The sequence below is a fragment of the Lissotriton vulgaris genome, chromosome 4_1, assembly GCF_964263255.1.
Source record: "Lissotriton vulgaris chromosome 4_1, aLisVul1.2, whole genome shotgun sequence".
Lineage (NCBI taxonomy): Eukaryota > Metazoa > Chordata > Amphibia > Caudata > Salamandridae > Lissotriton > Lissotriton vulgaris.
Window position 1 is genome coordinate 1,419,963,652 of NC_141691.1, and position 15,022 is coordinate 1,419,978,673.

The 15,022-nt window shown below is 38.5% G+C and overlaps 1 protein-coding gene across 3 annotated transcripts in view; it reads right to left on the bottom strand.

The window, feature by feature from the left end:
- Nucleotides 1-1,058: 1,058 nt before the first annotated feature.
- LOC147724068 (BTB/POZ domain-containing protein KCTD1) overlaps nucleotides 1,059-15,022 on the bottom strand; it is a 228,548-nt gene continuing 214,584 nt past the window's right edge. For all 3 annotated transcript variants that reach the window (XM_086965664.1, XM_086965666.1, XM_086965665.1), the window contains 3 exons: nucleotides 9,433-9,577; nucleotides 7,830-8,135; nucleotides 1,059-2,809 (listed from right to left, as the gene is read on the bottom strand). In XM_086965664.1, the coding sequence (XP_086821790.1) occupies nucleotides 2,651-2,809; nucleotides 7,830-8,135; nucleotides 9,433-9,577 (610 nt within the window). In that variant the 3' untranslated portion in view covers nucleotides 1,059-2,650. The remainder of the gene's footprint in view (nucleotides 2,810-7,829; nucleotides 8,136-9,432; nucleotides 9,578-15,022) is intronic.

A 15,022-nucleotide genomic window follows, 5' to 3' on the forward strand; every position in this document is an offset into this window, starting at 1 on the left:
TAGTGCTTGGAGGCTGTAATAATGCCTACCGAGCCACACACGTAACAGGGGATGTCGCCATGGGAGGTTAAAGAATGAGACAAGGTGGTACTAAGGAGGGACTTCTAAGCCTTTTGACCAATGCCCAGCCACAGTTTACAGTGAACAATGACAGACGCCAATGAAAAATGTGGGCAGAGAATGGGTGGAGCTTCAAGTCCCTACCTCAATACAGCATGCCTCGCAGGGCATCGCATAAGCAGCCCAGGTGCGACCTAAAAATAGGCCCTCAGATAGCACATCTTTCAACTTCAAAAGTCAGAAATCTGGGCTCCTTAACAAACTGTAGCCTCTATCTGTATAGAGGAGATTCTCTCCAAACAAGAACAGCACGTTGGTTGTTAAATTTTATCAAATCTGATTATGAAAAATCTGGCACATCTCCGACAATTAGAGGTTCAGCTTATTAAATATGAGATTCAGCAGCATTGGCAATCTACAACAATACCTAATTACAAATTGCGTTTTGTGTAGCACCAGTTCTCTAGATACTACTACTGCCTGGACCAAGTAGTCAATATAACCCGTGCAAGGAAGGAATTTTCTATTAAAGATCGAATGCTGAAGAACAATAATAACCAGATTCCCCTGATAGATGAAAGTGACATTGCTCCTCCCAGGAGTGAAAGATCATTTTGGGTGCCACTCACAAGCTAGAGAACCTACTGAACCTCAGGGATGTAGAGCGTAAACAGGTCAACACTCAATTCACAGAAGGACAACAACTGAATGCACAATGTGGATGAGCAAAGGCAATGTTCCACCAACACAAGGTATTTTTTCTTTTTAAAACATATGGGAAGTCCAAGCCTGATGGTGATTATCAGAAACTGCTTTTGAATCTATAAAACGTATTAATGCGTGAGAACAAAGGCTACATAAAGCATTTTATAACCTGCATGTTCTAAATGCAGAAGCAACATCAAAACATTTTCCAAACATGAACTATATAGACACCGAAGTCATAAGGTGGACTGAAAGCAACATGAAGTGGCAAAAACTACAACACCAGTGAGGTATCAAATTTTAACCTTTTATAATATTATCATATACAAAATTGATCTGACAAACTGAAAACAATATTTAAGGAGAAGAAACGAGGATTAGGGTCGGAAGGAGAAACAAGACAACATATTTGGTTTGTGCTCAAATCTGTGCCCTAGTGACAATTTCTTGTTATTTGCCCTTTGCAAGCAAGCAGCTTCGGGGTATTACAGTCAGCCAATTTAAATGGACCAGCATTTATAAGAAATATCTTGACAATTTTGCTAAACAGGCCGGCTCTCATATTGATCCACTTAAGTAAAATATAAACAAGGAAGGCGTTAACAAAAAAGAAAGAAGGACTGGCAGTGCGAAGACATGTTCTTCATGTGGTCTATTTTATGAAAAGCAACCTTGACCACTGTTTCAGGTATAATACTCCAAGTTCAAGATCAGATGGCATTGTGCCAGATACTTATGCTTAGAAAGTTGATTTTCAAGAGCACACTGGCTTCAACATACTACTTGTTCATTGTAAGAGCTCTGGTCCCAAATCACCTTGTGAATGCCTTTGCTGTGTACTCCTGCTTTAGAGTAGTTATATCTTACATACAGTGTGTACTGCTTAATTTCCGTTCTGCAAAAGGCATACATTTCCTAATTTACATGTTTCAATTCCTGTTGGTCATATATTTTCCCGAGAAAGTACAAGTTAAATTTGACTGAAGCATATTTTTATAGGCAGAACGCTTCTTATTGGTGCATATCTGACATTACATGCAGTTTTTAGTGATGGCAGGATTAATCCATGGTCTCATTTACGTAATACAAAGTGACAAATGTGGTCTTCTTATCAAAACCAGTTAAAAAGGAAGACATGGGACTGATTCGATCTCTTGGGTGCACTATTACACTTCCATCATTTCCCGGGCAGACATTTTTTCACTTTTGTTTTTAAAAAACAGACTATAAAATATGGAAAACGGTAGGACAGCAGCAAATGCAAACCAGAGCAGATTTATCAAATGATTCTGGCACTTTGAACTGTTAAAAAAAATTGAAAAAAACTATTTAAAAAACAATAAAATAATCTCCACATTTTGTGATGCTTTTAAAACTGTGCGTCTTCTGTACAAACTACATTTAAAATTTCAGTCAGCCAACTTTGAAATGCAATGTGCTTATGAACATAGTCAGAAAACATGTCCAAACACCTTGATAAACAGAAATGGTCTTTGTTTAGGCAAGTGCCCTGGAACAAATATGTTTTAAAAATCTTCTAAATAGACAAGTAGGCAGCAGATTGAGAAACAAAAATTGCATCCATCAGAGCAATTTCTTATTTTTTCTTTTGAGTGGCCAGATGTTTATATTTGACAGTGCTCACATAACGCCTAGAATCCTAAACAGCCAGCACAACAGTTGTTTTTCTTGGCATTTTTTCCATTCTCCTACATTTTTTTTACACCTTGAGTTTATCACGATTACTATTAGTCCGTACGATGCCATAGGAATACAGGTATGGTCTCTAAGATATAAATGTGGCTTTATTTAGATTCTTGCAGGACTAATTTGGTGTCCCAACTGCGCACAAAAACGCCCCAGTTTGCATATGAAAAATGTTCATTCAGTCCAGCGGCTCCTGCTTTATTCGAAAGACAGATTGTACACGACATGTCCTTTTGAGTTCTCGCCTCAGTACATATTCACTAAACTGTGAAGAGTCAACCCCTCCTCCGCATGAGCCAACAATCTCAAATCCTCTTTGTTGCAACCTCTCCAACACCTGTTGAGAAAGAAAGACAGTAAATGAACTAACAATGCAGACTTCAACAAGACCTATTACAATGTTTACTCCAACTCCTTAGTTTCAGCAGTCATACATAGCGGACGTCATCTAAGGTCTAATACAACTACAGTACCTTGGCTACAAGCCTCCACCCAGATCAGTACTTTGAAAAGGCCACACTTACATAAGAAGTACATTTAACATTTTCGATTAAGTACGAAGGAAACTAAATACAGAGAAATGCGCCACTATACAAGGGAACATTATCATGATCTACCTCACCAAGAGTGAGAAAATCACTAACTGAGCAGATTATAGTGATTAATTTAATCAAGATGTAATGCAGAGACGAGAATTGATCATTGCACAAAATACATCATGTAAAGTAAAAAGTTAAAAGTATCGAGAAAACAGCATTGTGGCAGATGTAACCATCATTGCAACTATTAGTCGATTAGTTGGGCAATGTTTTTGCTGATTACTTAATCCACTTCCACCAATCAAGTCTACGGTTCCAGGAGCATGCAATAAAAATATTTATTTGGGAATGGTACTATGGTCTTTAACTGAGCAGCACGATCATTTAAGTAATGAGAAGCCTGGGGAATGTTGACTTTAGCCTATTTTTTCGGATTTAAAATTAAGCTGGAAACACCTCTTCTGACCATGCCCAATTCCGACCCTCCTTTGAAAGTGTCACTACCAAATCCAATTCTTCACCAGACTTTATTATACATTCAAATTCACCTCCAGCTCCGATATATTTACATTTTGTTCACAAAACCCTTCCAAATGATGTAGAAAGAGCCCTGAACATATAGGATGGCAAAATTGCTTGGAGACATACAGACTGGGCTAAGTTGCTAACGAATTCTTCTTAAATGCGTCTAGAGGGTGGTTTCAATAAAAAGGAACATATTTCAAAATAGGAGGCTTTTTAGGCCAACTTCTTCTTCCACCTGGAAGCAAATAGGCAGCTTCCCAGATTGGTTACAACACATTCCACCAGAGGGAAAGAAATTGTAACTCTGCAGGCAAATATAGTGTTGCAAGAAATATGCAATGCAGAAAACAGAGAATACAGCACATCTTCACAAGTCATTACTGTGCTTTGTTGGGAATGCCACATCCAAGTCACAAATGAGACATGCTGTTTGCAGAACAATTTTGTTAAGAGGTAAGACTCACGTCTTGACATTCCTTCACATGAATTATGTTCATTGAATGCAAATCTATGAAAGACTGACAAATAGAAAATAAAGGTATACACTTAAAACTACAGATTTTCGGCAAGGATTTCCTTCATCCATTCAAAAAAAAAAAAAAAAACATCCCTCCTCCATTGTGAGACTTCCCCAAAATGTACATTTCACGTTTCAATAATCTAAGATAGCTGCCTTGGGTGGAGATGAATGTTGATCTCCTCATTAGCTGGTCATAAAAAAGATCAAATTATATTGACAGAGTACTATTGCAATGCTGCTTTGAAATTCATGTGCTCAAATGCTAGCAGGATTCCAAACCTTGTGAAAGGACACTATTCAAAGCCGTAGGGCCTACGAAAGATTCAAGGCCATGGAAGTGTCAGATATTTTAATAGCAAAGTTTTACTATTCTCAACTCTTCACTTACCAGACCCGCACTTTGACACGAAAGACAAATATTTTTTTATTAATTATTGGCGGAGAGTGATAAAAGGCAGCCCCAAACCATCTTCAAAAATTACCCTTTAAACTCTCAAGGATGTCTACATGAAACTGTGTACAAAAGGTACATGTGTCAAAACATGACAGACTTTTCTATTAGGATCTCTCAAATATAATTCAAACCTTTGGCTACCCCGTGAGTTCACAATATTTTTTTATGTCCATATTAAGGGGGGAACATATTAAGTGATACTTAAAGAACTACCAGTTACAGTGCAAAAAAAGAACAGAAAGGCTGATTTAAATAAGCATTTGCAAAGCAATAGGTCTTGCATTTACGCAAGTTTGAGCTATTGACACTGCAAATGACAATGCTTTTTATTTTTGTTTTCATTATTAAAACAAATATAAGGCATTGTCATTTACAATGCCAAAAGCTTAAAGTCACTTAAATGCAAGACATATTTGCATTGCAAATGCTTGTTTTATTGGGACCTGATCAGACATAAAAATTAGGGGGATATGTACAGGTTCTACTGGGAGCCCAGCTGACCAGGCCTGACACCAGAAGCCAAGCAGGCATTCCACTGCTTCCCGAAAGGGTTGTAGAACCAGCAGGGGTAAATGAAGCCTAGTCCAATGACTCCGCACTACCCAAGGTGAGAGCAGCTGCGCGTAGCAGAGGGCACACCCCTCCTTTGGAGGCAGAGAGACCTGTGCTCGGAGGAAGGTGACCAGTGTCACCGATACAGAGGTGTTTGTCCCCGAGACTGCAGGTAAAAGGAGGATGAATCGCATTTAAAAGTGAACTGAACAAAACACAGGGTTCAAAGCGCCCGCTAATCGATGCGCTGTAATAAAACCAATAGAGCACTTGCCAGTAATTATCCCGCTTTTGAAACGTCTCAAATGCAATGTCCGAGGAGATCAATAGGCGCTGATGGGGCTTGTGATCCGTTGGTAAGAAGCACCGAACAGTGGATGGCACCGCCGTATATCACCGCCTGGGAGGAGGCGGGCCTCTCGGAAGCACCTGACAGCTTTCTGATGGGAACGCAAGGAGAAATCTATGACACCTCTCAAACAGCAGCTCACGAGTATTGGAGATGTGAAAGCCGAGGTAACAATTTTCTCAACAAGTGGGAACTGCGGGCAGGGAGAATCCTCACAATCCTACCCGAGATGTCTCCCCTTCAACTCCTGTGCTCCTTAACAAGCATTGTGAAAGTGAATAGGTTTGGGATTCAACAGTGAATACTTACAGATGGACACGGCATACGGGCACACAAACTTAACAAGCACACGCTCCCATGTAGCCTCACTCTCCTTAACACAACGGTTAACTGCCATACAGGCCCACGCGCCAGGCACCCATGCTATGTCTTTTAAAAACACAGGTGCTCTGACTATCATATATATACAGCCCCTCCCCCGACTTAACAGGCAGGCACCCGCCCACATAGGTCAAGACATATACAGGCACGCCTGCAAGTGAACAGTCATAAAATCCTGTAACGTAGGAGGCACAAGCCAATGTCCCTCAGGGGAGCAGAAGGCAATACCCAGATGACGGCAGCACAGTGTCAGGGAAGCAATGGTTGATACTGTGCAGTTCGCGGTGGCAGGACTGTAAAGCTGTAGTTCGGGGTCAAGTCTCAGATGGAAGTATGTTCCTTGAAGAATTCCTACCCAGACTACGAAACTGCCTGCAGCCTGGACATTCCCTTCCACGAAGATGGAAAGGTAAATAAGGCCCTTGGAAGAGGGCACGGGGACCTAGAACTTCAGAAGAACAGCCAGACTGTAAGTAAGGGAGTGACCGAGCCCGGAAGGCATGAGGGCAGGGCTGGGCGGCATGGAGAACTAAAACATGGGCAGCTGTCGGTATGAGTGAGGAATTACAACCATTGAACTACAGTGAGCTGCCATTAAGCGCCCCAAGTGCTGTGTAAATAAGCAGAAAGTATTGTCAAAATAAAAGCGTGCATAGCGAGCTGCAAATAACGAGAAAAAAACACCATAAAATAAGAACAGCCGCTCACAGCACACCTCCGGACAGCGAGTCACACACACCACAGCCGGCCACCGATGGGGCTGCTGAGCATCTGAAATAAGATAGTGCTCACCGAGTATACAATGCCCAAAGTGTAATGCCGCAAGTAAAACATCCAATCCCGGTGGGCAGGGCTAAAAAAAAAAAAAAAAAAAAAGACAGGACGGTAACAAGGAGGGACTAAGAAGCCTCCTTTTCAATCGTGAGCCAGTGTTTTGCATGGAGGATGATGCCAGCGAACGAAAAAGGTGGGCGGGGCTTCAAGTCCGCCTCTAAAAGTTTCGGAATCCGTATTGATCCCAAGAAGTCCTCACATGGTGAGGGCAACGCATGTGCGCAGCTAACGCCAGGCAAGACCAACAAAAGGGTAAGAAAGGTTCGGTGACAGGAAAAAGCAAAAAAAGGGGTGAAAAACAGCAAAGAACGCAATACATACTGGAGAAAAAGGAGAGCTTTTAAACTACATCAGCCTTTCTAACCTCTAGTGTTCTACTTAAAGCTTGGTCAATGTTTATATTCCCTCAAAATTGTTTTTGACATCTTTGGAATTGTAAACATTTTAGGGATGCCATTTAGGATGGTAAAAATAACCTTAGGAGGGACATTAAATTCGAAAAACATTTCCTACACTAGTGTATAAATGCCACAATCATAATTTTGATCAGGTAAAACGGACTTCAATTTTTTTTCATGCTGAGCAGTTATTATGCTTTTCTGTACCTAATGATTAGGTGAGAGATTTCAATCTAAAACACTATGTCACATCAATGCGAAACGAACACAGGCTGCTACAATGTTTTAATTAGGCAGGTATGGGGAACGGAGTAGGTTTTGGAAATGGGTAGGTGGCAAAATAACGTACATCACAGTGAAAATTAAGGATCCTGTGCTCAAACCATAGAAAAACAAGAAATGGCAAGTTAAGTTTGTACTTCTGTGAGGTAATAGGATTACCCATGTGGCTTGCAAAATCATTACTATGCATTTAAAAGTAAATGTCAATTTTTTTTTCCAATTTTTGTGGACCAGTATTAACTTTCATATTTAAAAAAACGTGCAGAGTCCTACACAGATGGACAAAAGTAGCCACATTATTAAATGTAAATAAAGGCAGGTTATATGTGCAAACACAGTTTCCAAATAAAACAATGACTAAACAAGTCACATGGTTAAAAAGGTTTACATAAAACATTTGTCAAATATGCAATATAACTATGACCAATGCGTGGTTTCATTTTTGCAAAATTTTGATATAAACCTGATTCACACCTACAGTATGGGAAATTAACAAATAGCAAGCATCAAATATTCAACAAACCTGGACAGAGTTTAGGTGGCAGTATCCATTCAGTGGAAACCGGATGACGTGCGTCGAGTCATGGTTCCAGCCCGCGTTGACCGAATTGCACATCACGTCCCCAATTTCTGGAAAGACCTCCTCAATCAGAGATTTGTCTCCACTTAAAGTGATCCGTTCTCCCAAATCAGGGGCAACTCGAACCACTACGCACTCACAAGGCCTAGAGAACCGCCCAGCCTCTCGATCTTGTTTCCACCTTTCCAGCTCCATCAGCATAGGTTGCAACTGAAAATATTTGGCTTCTTCGTACAATAGAGTGTAATCCTAAACAGGTAGAAAATACAGAGGCAATGTTTTTTTAATCCACACATATGCCACACACACAAAGATTAACATTGCAAAAAATCGTTTTGGGATGCCAACATTAATTCACTATGGAATGACAGGCAAAATGTTCACTTTATTAAACATTTAATTCGTACATTTTCACTCACTATATGACACTTTCTGGATAGCTGGGGACTGTTCCCATACATACAAGTTTACAATTATGATATAGATTTTATCAGTCTTGTTTATAGTTTCCAGATATGCATATTCCAGGTCAACTCTTAACTGACATCAAATTTGACGGACGTCCAATTTAAATACTTTTCAGCACTTTTTGGTCGCATGATAATATAAGTCCACATTTCCGAATTCAAACTCTACAAGAATACTGGTGCATTACTAAGAAATATAGCAAGCTAAACTATATACTGTGACCCTGAACAAACCTGGATCCCCTTTAGTCACAGTATCAGTAGCTAGAAAAGAAATTAGGCACTTAAGGTTAATTGAGGCTTCAACCAAACCCACAACTCTTCTGTACCACAAAGTCCACAGAAAGAGAAAAACCCAAATGTCAATACATTATGAATGATCACAAATCCACACTTCTACCTGAAGTAAAACGGAAAACAGGACGATCAATGTTCATGCAATTACGCCACTAACATTAAACAGAAGAGATGCAAGAAATAATATTTTCATTCAGATGCTGGTTATATGAATATTCCTCTATTTTACATCTTCATATATTTTGGTGGAAAGTTGATTGATACTGCAATTTAAGAACCATGATGATTACCACAGCATGCTAGACAAGGCACATAATAGATGCAAATATTTTAATTCCAAGTCAACATTAAATTAATTCAAGTGTTAACATCTGGGATCAACTAGAACTTGTGTACTCATCTCAAAGACCTATTCTTACAATGTCTTCACAATCTCATAGATTAAACACCAAATTCAGAATGAGTATACAAAACGACCAGAAGTTCAGGGCAACAAATGCATTATTGTTCATATGTAATCAGGTGCCTGTTTTCTTGGCCAGCAACAATAAAAAAAAGCATCTCTTTTTAACAGGTGTTCTGTTTTTTAAATGCTAATTACTATAAATACTAAACATTACTTGTGTACTAATGGAATATGTAAGTACACAAAAGAAACTCAAGAGATTGAACATGTCACACTGACCTGGAAAGGGCAACAATGAAAGTCACCTCTATTGCACAGTATATACTTTAGATCAAACATTTCACATTCATTTGTACACGAGGTTACTTAGACTTACCTTAAAATCATCAGAAAGTAAAAGTTTTGAAGTTCTCATGAAATTAAGGATATATCGAAACATTTGTCCATCTCGATCAATAAAATAATGCTGTTTCAGACTGTCCAACACAATAGGTTCTGTGCCATCAAAGAGCCTTGATATTCTGTAACAAAACAATTACAAGTTGTTACCACCACCATCATTTTTTTAAATTATTTGCTGACATGTCATGAACAAGAATATGTGATGTCTAGAAGTGTGGGATACCGGCATAAGCAATAAAGTGACATCCGGTTATCACATAAATTCATCCCGAGAAAATATATCTACTAAGGCAAGAACAGATCCATTACTAACTAACTAACTAACACACACTTACATCCCTACCCCAACCCAGGAGTAAGATTTTCCACAGGAAAAACATTTTTTGTTTTGCTAATTACTTTGGTAAAAGGGAAGCCCCAAAAAGCTTTTTTCCCCATGCAATATTCATGGAGCAAATTCGAGAACAATAAAGATGCGAGGCTGAACAGAAATATATCAAGCTTTCTGCCAAATTTGATGTAAATCAAGAAAGCACACTTTGTCATTTGGTGTAAATATGTTTAGTTGGTTTAGAGAAATAACGGTTTATACAGCAACAATACCTGGAAAAGAAAAACCTACAGGGGGGGGGGGGGGAGGCAAAAATTCGGATTAGATGATCCAGTAGGAGTCTAGAGAACTGCAATTGGCTGGCGCAACATGAAGAAAAAAATGTTGCAGCTGCTATTACAAGGCCCTGGGTCTTGGTTCTCAATCAATACTTTAATTCCAAACTTTAACTCATTCCATACCATCACAGAGGTAAAAGGGATGAATATTCAGCTTTCCCTTCTCAGCAAAATAATCTCAGTAATCCCAGTGGGACTAATTTAAACCCTTGTCCTGCCCGACTTGGACTACTTTAACATTATTTACAGAGGCACCCCCAAAACGCTGATGGCAGTATGCAAAGACTTACAAAAGCAAACACCTAGAACATGTCTCAAACAAATGCAAAAATAACGAAATAAAGCCTACTAAGAAAGCTCTATTTACCCTCAATTCAAATTTAGCAGTCATTAAAAAAAACTTACTAAATAAAATTTTACAGTATTGAAAACATTCAAACACAATGTGAAATTAAAACATTAATCTTTCCAATCAAGTTCTTTGGTGCAAATTTAAGAAAATGTGAAGCCCTAAAATATTTGCAAAGCCTAGTCTATTATATAACCCAGTCAGAAACCTCTGATGATCACTTGCTAACCTGATTCAACAACAAATCAAGATGATTTTGAATGGTGGCAGGTGAAAGGTAGTCTAAAATCCCCAAATATAGAAGGCCCTCAGACCCTCTCCAAGACAGAACCCCTCTTGACACTATTAAAAACTTCTGCAAACGTTTACTATTGAAACTCTCGTCTTAAATGGACAGTCTGGACTCTAAGGGTCCGTGTTCAGAGAATATCAGCTGGGCAGCACCTCAAATGATCAGACATGCGCTCACCCTCACAACATGAATTCTTGATAGAGGTGAAAGGAGACTAGAAGCTTGCTACAAAACATTTATTTTTTTCTTCAAAGAATCAACTATCGGAATGTGCACAATTCACCGAGTGTAAAGACTGGCAGAAACAATTCTCAACATAAAATTTCAAAAACAGAAAAGAAAGATGGTGTAGTAACAATGTTATTCTGGGATCCAGGTCCTGCTGGGGACCAGGTGTTGTATTTGCTGTAAGCAATATATAAAATCACAAATTTAAAGCACACTATGAAATACAAATATTCTTCTTTGTTGGTATAGTAGTCAATGCTGTTCAACAATACAGCATTTCAGGTGCTCATTATGCCCAAATTCTAAAGCACAATGTCTACAAACTTTGTTGGCAAAATGACTTTGGAAAACCAGGGTCGACTGGGAATATAACTACTCATGTACTTGTATTAACCTTAGAATACTCGTGCTTTCTTTATTTTGCTCAAAGAAAATAAACTTACAGCACTTTTGAGGAGTGTGTGGTTTATTTTAGCTTGCAGAAAAATGAGAAGTTTGAAATGCAACACTCATACAGAGATACTTCTATAGAAATCTTTTTTTTTTAATAAACAAAAAAAACATTTTTTTTTTTAATTAGGAAAATAGACGTGGCGGTGGGAGAGGGTAAATCAGGAATACAAACCTTTATCAATAACAAGCATGTTTGCCTGTAAGGAAAAAAAATTGAGGTAATACAAAAAAAAAAAACCTTGAAGCAGAAGGGGAACAGATCACATTTTTTCTAAAGAAAAAGAAAGACAGGGTAAAAAGAGAAAACCGGGAGTAAAACATTCACCCCACCTTACTCCCCCCTAAGGAAAAGTGGGAAATGAACAATAAAGGGAAATTAGTGGGGTGGTCGACCGATTTGAGGTTAAAAATTATATAAAGAATTAAGAATTCAAAGAGAATTTGAACTAAAAAAATAATTTACATGGTACGTTGTTCAAGAATGCTGCTGTCCTAACACTACCTGAAGCTGCCCTGGCATGTCGTAACAAACAAAACTGTTTTGCTCATTAAACATCTCCTTTGCACTTTCATGAAAAGCCCTTTCTACAAATGCGACAGATCCCAACTCATACGGAGCATTGTTATTTACAATGCAAATGAAGGTTATTAGTTTGGTCTTGAATCATAACAAGTTAGCAGTGACTTGGGAGGGGCTATGCCTCAAGCTAGAAACCAGTTTTGTTTTGGAACATACACTGAGCATTGTTTCAGGTTTATTGGTAGTCGCGGTGGATACACCCTAGTGATTACGTTAAACGGAAATAAAATCCAAACAGGGTTTTGCAGTTTGGTTAGCATTCTTGGTTAAAAACAATAAATAAAATAAACAGGCACACTGACTTGAAAGATTATAATATATGTATGTGTATATCAATGTGATCAAGGTTCGTATTAGAAGCGTAACGCGTCATGGCGGATTTGCTGGGCAAACAATCGGCACAATAAAGCACTTGAAATTTGGCACCAGTGAAAGGGTCTACTCATCGTCATTTCTACCTGTGAATGGCTGTTTGTGGCGAGAATTCATATATTACCTACTGGCGGTCGCCAGTAGGTATATATAGTTAGGATTTTTTCTCTATGGGATTTTTGAAAATTCTATGTCTAATAACTTTGGCGTTTGTGGGCGGAATTGGCTGAAATTTTCAGGAAAATTGAACATTTTGTTTCTGAGCAGCCCCTGACAATTTGGGGGGGGGTTCATCAAGGGGGGGCCGAGAAAAAAGGGGGGTCCCAAAACGCGTTTTTCCCATGTTAATTTCCATATGGCGGTTGGCCTCACTTTTAGCTCGAACGGCTGAATGGATTTGCACGAAACTTGGCAAAATTGTAGGGACTGTTAGCCCGATGTGCCTTTGCTAGGTCTCAATATATGTGCTCCAGTGGATTTTGAGTAATTTAGGTTCAAAAAAAGATATATATCTGGGCGGAGCCTAACCACACATCTGATCTGATTGGCTGTCAGCACTTCATCCAAGAAGTGTTGGCAGCCATCTTGGGACCAATATACATGATAGCACCTCATTAAAAAGCATTGTAGTTAATAGAGGGTTTTAGGACTTTAGTTACATTATAAATCATTTGTTGATGGTGCCATACCCGTTTTAGGAATTGTGGTGGGTTCTAAGGTGATTTTACCATGTGAAAAAACCTTCTGCTATGATATCATGAATATTGTTTGAAAAAAAACTAATATCTCATGATTTTCCCACAGTGGTTTGGAAGGGGATCTATAAGCTAAACTGAAAGCATATTTTCTGTAAATTCACATTATCTTTCTCAGTCATGTGAAAATGAAGTCTGACATTCTCAGTAAAACATGTACATCCAACAAGGACAGAGACTGTCAGTTGATTCCTTTGTGTTCTACTGCAGCCTCCTAGAGTGTTCTAAAGAACAACTAGAGCGCTAACAGTCCTACTTATTACAAAGGTATGGCACACCTGAAGCCATCTTGATTGGAATAAAGTGGTAACTCTTAAAACATTTAATTTAAAAGAAACAACATGAGGGGGTATATTTTGCCATAGAAAGTATGATTAGTGCTACAGAATGAAAAATTAGGGCACATTTTGAGTGACTTCTCAAATCCTTTTCTATTTCATTAAAACATTCTGACATGCAGTCTCCCAAAATGGCCACCAGAGACAAAAGAGCCCAAATGTAGCCCAAATATCACCCAGATGTAGCCCAAGTATAGCCCAATGACAGAATGTCCCAGAGTGTTCTAAAGAACAACTAGAGCGCTAACAGTCCTACTTATTACAAAGGTATGGCACACCTGAAGCCATCTTGATTGGAATAAAGTGGTAACTCTTAAAACATTTAATTTAAAAAGAAACAACATGAGGGGGTATATTTTGCCATAGAAAGTATGATTAGTGCTGCAGAATGAAAAATTAGGGCACATTTTGAGTGACTTCTCAAACCCCCTTCAATTTCATTAAAAAATTCTGACATACAGTCTCCCAAGATGGCAACCAGAGACAAAAGAGCCTAAATGTAGCCCAAATATCACCCAGATGTACCCCAAGTATAGCCCAATGACAGAATGTCCCAGAGTGTTCTAAAGAACAACTAGAGCGCTAACAGTCTTACTTATGACAAAAGTATGGCACACCAGAAGCCATCTTGATTGGAATGACGTGGTAAGTCTGAAAACACTCAATTTAAAAAGGAACAACATGAGGGGTTAATTTTGCCATAGAAAGTATGATTAGTGCTTCAGAAAGAAAAATTAGGGATCATTTTGAGTGACTTCTCAAATCCTCTTCTATTTCATTAAAAAAATTCTGACATGCAGACTGAAACATGCACTTTGAATACCAGCAGCAGACGTCCCTGGTGAGCAGTAGCTTTACTACAGTGATCTAATGTGCAACTAGACTGCTAACATTCAGAATTTATGGCAAATGTGTGACACATCTGAATGCCTTCTTGATAGAACCAAAGTAAACAAGCATTGAAAATGCAATAGATCTCGCCCTCGTTTAAGTTAAAGCCATTCTGTTTGTAATGAGGTGGCTTTTTAGCTTTGCTTTTATTAGTGTTTTTTCAACTTTCATGTAAATAACATGCATCTGTATGCATATAAGTATATGTTTGTATTTATATAGATATACAGATGATATATGTTTATATATGTATGTATATATATATATTCACTGAAAAAACCCTAGGCTATAGACCATATATAGTTAGGAATTAGCATTTACAAAACCTTCAAAATTCACTGAAAAAACCATAGGGTATAGACCATATATAGTTAGGAATTAGCATTTACAAAACCTTGAAAATTCACTGAAAAAAACCATAGGTTATAGACCATATATAGTTAGGAATTCGCATTTACAAAACCTTATTTTACTCACACAAAACCATTGAAATTCCATATATAGTTAGTTGCACTAACTATATATCGCGCACCCGCAATCCACTGCTGATGATGTCACATATTACATCATTCATGACATGGTCAGTGACATCACTGATGACATCACTGATGACATCTCAAATGACATCACTGATGAC